This window comes from Rhinopithecus bieti, unplaced genomic scaffold (assembly GCF_001698545.2).
Source record: "Rhinopithecus bieti isolate Rb0 unplaced genomic scaffold, ASM169854v2 scaffold_4781, whole genome shotgun sequence".
NCBI lineage: Eukaryota > Metazoa > Chordata > Mammalia > Primates > Cercopithecidae > Rhinopithecus > Rhinopithecus bieti.
This window is the reverse complement of record NW_016805181.1, coordinates 1,310,273-1,317,474: the sequence shown is the minus strand read 5'-3', so window position 1 is coordinate 1,317,474 and position 7,202 is coordinate 1,310,273. Positions and strand designations below refer to the sequence as shown.

The 7,202-nt window shown below is 34.7% G+C and overlaps 1 protein-coding gene across 1 annotated transcript in view; it reads left to right on the top strand.

The window, feature by feature from the left end:
- Positions 1–7,202, top strand: part of NBAS (NBAS subunit of NRZ tethering complex) — a 399,905-nt gene that overhangs the window by 6,434 nt on the left and 386,269 nt on the right. The window contains 4 exon segments of the mRNA XM_017871408.1: positions 1,981–2,017; positions 4,653–4,730; positions 5,072–5,119; positions 7,010–7,053. Coding sequence (XP_017726897.1) covers positions 1,981–2,017; positions 4,653–4,730; positions 5,072–5,119; positions 7,010–7,053 — 207 coding nt within the window.

Sequence of the window (7,202 nt, the reverse complement as noted above, 5' to 3'; positions counted from 1 at the left end):
GCTGGGATTACAAGCGTGAGCCACTGCATCTGCACATTCAGTCTTTAAGTAGTTTTAAGCCACTGCTTCCCTGTGCCCAAAACTCTGAATATTAGTAAATAAAAATAAGTTTACATTGTATAAGTAATACTAGTCTAATACTAGAGGATTCAAATGTAAGGGCTTTGTTTTAAATTCCAGCCTAGAGGCATCCGAAAACATGGTGCATCCTTTATCATCACGAAAGCAATTCGAGGTAAATATAGTTTATTTCTCTACAGTAATGATATGGTTAACAGTTAAAATGTGTTCTTTAGACTTCTGGTGTGGAGACTAATAAAAGTGACGTGTTATCTGAGTTTAATTATATAAATTTATATATACACACATGTATGTATATGTGTACATTTGTATATTTACACATGAACGTTTTTAATGCAGCTTAAAGTATATAGCCTTGGTTTAACCATTATGGGTGTATTCTAGAACAGGTGTCCCCAGTTCCTGGGCCATGGACTGGTACCAGTCTGTGGTCTGTTAGGAACCAGGCTGCACAGCAGGAGGTGAGCAATGGGTGAGTGAGGACCTGAGCTCCACTTCCTGTCAGATAAGCGGCAGCATTAGATAATCACGGAAGTGCGACCCCTATTGTGAACTGCACATGTGAGGGATCTAGGGTGCATGGAAAAATTGTCTTGCACAAAACCAGTCCCTGGTGCCAAAAAGGTTGGGGACCGCTGTTCTAGAAGGAATGAAGGTCAAAGCCAGTATGAGTCTCAGAAAGTCTGTGGATGTTGAAGGTGAAATACACTGAGAGACTATTTTAAGGGGTTTATGTGATGTTTCAGATACATCTGGTCAGAGATACTCAAATTACACATTTGGTAAGCCAGGGTATTCATTTAACTCCTGACAAATTTTACGTATGAACTAACAAGAGTCTGAGAAAGGATTGAGCACTAGGTTTACTGAGCTGGTGCCGTGACAGGTTTACCGTATTAATTGATAGAGTCCTTTTATCAGACCAGAAAGGGTAGGTGCCGTTACTCCTTTACATTTTTAGATAAGAAAACTTGCCCAAGGTCATTCATTTGGAATTTGACTGCACGTCTTTCTGGCTCCAAAGTCCATCCTCTTATACCAGTGAATTTAAGTTCGTTATAAAGAGAAAATTCATTTTCACAGAAGTACTTGAAATTAACTATAATCTTCTGATTATACTTTTATCTTCTGATAAAATTATAGTTAATTATAGTTAATTTTATCTTCTGATACAAGAAACACTAGCATATTCAGTTTTCATAATGACAAATGCTTTAAATTTTGAGAATTTAGCAAATGCGTACAAATAATAAAAATTCATTGTAGAAAATACAGACACTATAGATAACTACAAATTAGAAAAAAATTTGTCCTCGTCTTACCACCTAGAGAGAATCTGTTATTCTTTAGACCTTTTTCCATTGATGTATACCTAACTGCATACACAGGTACACACATACATGTACATTTAAAATAGGATGATAGAAAGCATTGTTTTTTCATAGCGTGTTAGAGGTTTTGTTTTCCATGGGCTTTCCCATTTTAGGTATTATTATTTTAAAAATATTTGCCATGAAGTATAAAATAGTATCTTGTTTTAATTTTTATACGAATATTTTGTTTTTTAAGGGGTGATTATTATAACTTCTAGTCCATGGTTTCATGAAAGCTTCTTAGATTAAATTTAACATCTCAAACCACTTTTATTTCTTGAACAGTTAGGAAATACCTGAAACTTTTGAATAACACAGAAACTTGGAATTTAATAAACATATGACCCTGTAAGTGTTATGATGTATATTAGGTTATATTTAGTCTCTCATTTTAAGAGTTGTGTTATTTTTTTTAATGACTCACTCCGTAGTATATTTTAGATTTCTCATCTATAAATCTAATTTGAAAATGATTCTTGAAGAACAACTGATTTATAATTGGCTTTGCCATTTCTTTTAATTACAGATCGTTTATTATTTTTACGCCAATACATCTGGTACAGGTGAGTTTTGGTTCTTCAGATAAACAGTGTGAACATCAAATATAAACAATATTATTCTATATATGATTTGTTTTCATAAATGAATTCTAGATCATGAGAAAGTTGCTGACATTCAGGCAAACTCAGCATGAGACATTTCAAACATTTAAGTATAATCTGACAAGATATCTCAGTAGACTTAGGGTAGTTTTGTTCCCTTAGTTGCTATTAAGAATGTTTCATGACAATTTCTGCTTCCTCTGATGACTGTTCTCAGGCTTGTCTTGAATGTCCATATGAAGCATCTGTAGCTTGCATACCTTTTAAAAAACATTTTGTTCTTGTCACATCATCTCACTTGTGGTTAATATTCAACTGCTGTGTATCAGAGAAGGTTCTTTAGGTTTCAGTTCTTGTGTACTTTTAATTCCTTGAGTGCTAAGTATATTTTCAGGCATGATGCTAATTTCCAGCTTTAGAAAGAACAAAGAAATAATTATTATGACAAAAAAGGTATAATTCTGCTTTTAGATACATGCATAGGAATTGTTTTATAGAATTATTTAGATAGATTGCTTTTCCCTGGGAATATCTTGTCATAAAGTTCCAGAGATAATATAGTTCCGTAGGAGAGACCTTTGGCACTTCTCTAGGACTTGCTCCAATGTCTTTCTGCTTTTACTCTATGTATGTGTGTATGTGCATAAATATGTATATATATGTATATATGTATGCATATTTACAATTTCTATACTTAATTGTATCACTTTTTTGTGGGTGTGGGCTATGATAGGATAGAGCAATGAGTAGGAAGAGAGAGTGGAAGGAGAGGATAGGAGTATGGGAGGTGGGCTGTGTTTTCTGACCTCTCCAGGCGACAACTTGTTAGTCCCAAACACCCTTGGATAAGGTGTTAAGCTTGTCTTGTTCAGGTTACTGCTTGATAATTCTTTTGTTATTTATTGAGAAGGAAGACTCAGAAAGTTAACTCTGATACAAGCCCTATCCTCTGTGTGAGAACCTTATGATCAGGCGTCATAAGTAGGTCTCTTTTGTCTCCCTTCCTCCTGAGAAGCCTTTGTCCTTGAATTGGCTGTGTTGATCATTGTACAGGTTACAAATGCACCATGAAGTGATTAATCTGTCTCATGATGTGCTACTTTCAAAAGATTTTGTTCCATTTGTGCTCTTGAGTTTATGGTAATTAAACCCAAAGGTTTTGGGGTCAATATTTGTTTCAAGTGGCTTTTCTTATTTTTTTAAAAAAGTTCTTTTCTTTTAATTATGAAATATAAACATACTGAGAATTATTGACAATATAATAAACCTGTGTCAGCTAGCTCTTTCTCTTTTATGCAAAATGTTACATCTCAAGTCCTTTCCCTTTTCCTTTCCCTTCCCTTCCAGAGGAAATTATCCTCATATAGATAGTATTCACATACATGTTTCATATCTTCATTATATTTTGTAACTGCCTTTTGATATTATTTTGTGTTTTAAAAAATGAGCATAAATATACTACATGTATATATATATATATTTTTTTTTTTTTGAAGAGAGGGTCTTATTGTGTTGGTCAGGCTGTAGTACAGTGGCTCTTCACAGGCAAGATCCTGGTACACTGTAGCTTTAAACTCCTGGGCTCAAGCAATCCTCCTGCCTCAGCCTCCCATGTAGCTGAGACTATAGGCACATACCATCGTGCCTGGCCACTAACATTTTGAAATCCTATTTTGTCTTTTCTGATTTCCATAATGTATTCTTTTTTTTCTATTTTTCTTTCATGGAATTATGTTCTTTATTCTTCTTTTCCATCTGTTTTCTTGATTTCTTCAGGTATTAGTCCTCTAATTTGCTGTGTCTACTTACTCACTTACGGTTGGTAGTTTCGTGTCTTTTGTGAATGGTTTTATTTTGAACTTACGCTTGCAGATTCTTCCATCACGTGAGTAAAGTGAAATTGTAATCTGATCTTGCATATAGTACAGACTTGGACTTTCACTTTTTCATAGGAGATTTTATTCCTGTCCTCCACAGAACCATAGTTCCAGGGAGAGAAGAGAGTCTTTAGTGTCCCTGGGCCTATGGTGAGGTGTTTCTGGTTCCTTCAGTGACCTGGTGCAGTCATTGCTTTTGCAGGATTCTCACTTCCAACTCCTGTCCTCTCTTTGGTTCAGTAGCTCATTTCCTATCCTGCGTGCTAAGTCCTGTTTTAAGTCCTTGTCTCTCCCTTTACCCTGTGCCCAATTCTAGCTTTCAGTGACTTTTTCATTTCTAGTACTTGGAAATTTATCTTTCTTTCTTGTGAGTTTAACTTGATGCTAAAATTTGTTTTTGTTACAGTTGAGCCAGAGTTCCTAGGTAGTTAGAGCAGAAAGGGTTGGTGTAAGTGTACTCTGCTCTGTCATTGGTATGCTAGATGTCTGTTTCCTGGGAAGTACATAACATTTATACCTTTGAACACACAACTGTGTTTTTTGGAAATAGAGAAATATAGATGGTCAAATTTCAGCTACCAATTTGCTAATATTCAAATTTTATATTCTAATGGAAAAAAAATCTCTCTCTCTCTCTCTGTAAGTATATGTGCTATTTGTCTGCTTATATGTGGTTTTCATGATTAGATTTTAACCTAACTAATGTGTTGTAATTTCAGCCCTGCACCTTTTTTGCTCCCTGATGGACTGGTTCGCTTGGTTAATAAACAGATAAACTGGCATTTGGTACTAGCAAGGTAAGGAAGTATAAAATTCATATGTGTTTCTATCTGAATTTGCTTTTACATTTCATTATGGATGTTAATTTTGGAATCCTCATGACTTTCAGTCTTTTTATTGTATGTAAATCTCTTTGTTGCAAATATTTAGTATTGTTTAAACATCATGCTGTATTAAATCATTTCGTATGCTTTTGTACCTATATCCTCATTTAATTGTAAGGTCAAAAGATGGATAATTAAAGCATGCGAACAAATTTAGAAATGATTTTTAACTTAATAAATAATTCCATCTGTGTTGAAAACTGCTACAGATATTCATAATAGATTTTCTTCCCCCTCTTTCTTCTCCATAAAAGCAATGGAAAGCTTTTGGCTGCTGTTCAAGATCAGTGTGTGGAAATCAGGTAATTGTTAATATTATTCATATTCAAGATTTCCTTTGAGAAACATTTGTTACTCTGTAAATGGAAAGTAAGATTTTCTGGGGTATATTTAAAAGGATTTTATTTTAACTCACTTAATTTTGTGAGTGTCAAACACCAACTTATGCCAGTTGAAAAATTAAGGATGCTTTCTCAGAGTTATATGCTTATCTTTCTCCTTCCCCAGATCATTCTGTTGCCTCTTAAGAAATTTTACTTTCTCGGTAAACGAGGCCTATCCTCCAGAACTGTGGAAATCACTCTGTTTGACCATTTACTGCTACGTCAGCTAAGCAGACACTCAGGAAGGTGTAAAAGAGTAGGGATGGTTCAGCACTTTGGGAGGCTGCAGCGGGCGGATCACAAGGTCAAGAGATTGAGATCATCCTGGCCAACATGGTGAAACCCTGTCTCTCCTAAAAATACAAAAATTCGCTGGGCATGGTGGCGTGCGCCTGTAGTCCCAGCTATTTGGGAGGCTGAGGCAGGAGAATTGCTTGAACCTGGGAGGCAGTGAGCCGAGAACTGGTTGCAGTGAGCAGAGATTGTGCCACTGCACTCCAGCCTGGCGACAGAGCGAGACTCCATCTCAAAAAAAAAAAAAAAAAAAAAAAAAAGGATGGTTTTGCTCTGCTGGTACAAAACTATAGATTGAATATGGGTGTTCAAAAGACCAAGGTTACATATTACTTGAGACCAATTATGCTGTCTGTCCTCTTGAGACATTCAGTGGTATTATATACACATCTAAAGACATCTCTAAACTGGACTTTTCAGTTGTTTTATTTTTAAACAATGTATCAGTTATGAAGGAAATATCAACCATAGCAACTAACAAAAATGAGTTCATTCTTTGGGAAATGTTATTAGGAAAATCATATGAAAGAGGAATATATTGACTATTCATTAAGTGGAAGTGGACCATTATGAAGGTCTTCATTATTATCATCTTCACATGGAGTGGGCTGAGGAGAAGGAAGAAGAAGGGAAGGTGGTCTTGCTGTCTCAGAGTGGTAGAGGTAGAAGAAAATCCACATAGACATGGACCTGCACAGTTGAAACCTGTGTTGTTCAAGGATCAACTGTAGTAATTCCATAATATTTCCTTGAGTGCACATAGCGAAGTTCAAAATCTTTATACTGGATATTATTTTCCTCCTTTATAAATGAGACCATACCAGTTTTTTTGATATTCATATGTGTCTGTAATTATTTCCTGGGGATAACTTTATAGAAATAGAATTGTTAGGTCAAACGCTACAGACATGGAGATTTTGGATAATTGTTATTAAATTATTTTCTAGAAGGTTTACCAGTTTTCATTTTTAAACATTTTATAATAATTATACTACTTGGTATATGTTTCAGGATCACAGATTTAAAACAGGTTATTGATTTAAATATGGTGACCTATTAAGGCTCTTTGATTTCTTAAAATATCACTTTTTTTCCCTAAGTGATCAAACTTTGTAATATGATACGGACCAGTAGTTCTTAATTAGGATTGATGTATCCAGCAAAAAAAATATTTTTGCTTGGGCCCCATCCCAGATTTCTTGATTCAGAACCTTTAGGGATGGGGACCAGACATCTTTATTGTATGAAAAGACCATGGTAAATTCACTTAGGCTGTGTCACTATATTCCATGTATGTATCTCCATACAAAGTAGCTCTGTATCTGATGCAATAAGAAGGTTGGAAGAAAATATTGTCACTGACAAAAGGGTCATAATTGAGGCACAAAACCATGTCTGAGAGGAGAAATGATTGAGCGTTGTATATAGAAACTATCTAGTCCACAGTATCTGGTATTTTATGGTTCTATGCGATGTTATGATAAAACTTTTGCCTTGATTTTGCATGTTTTACAGGTCTGCAAAAGATGATTTTACATCCATTATTGGGAAATGTCAAGGTAAGAGTTTCCAAAATATTTAAAGAATGAAAATTTCAAATGTGCAATGGTTTACAATGTTTCTTAAAAGTTAGGATAGATATTAAATATTTATTAAGGATTATCATGACTATTAAAATACTTTAAAACATAACTGCTTTTTTTTTTTT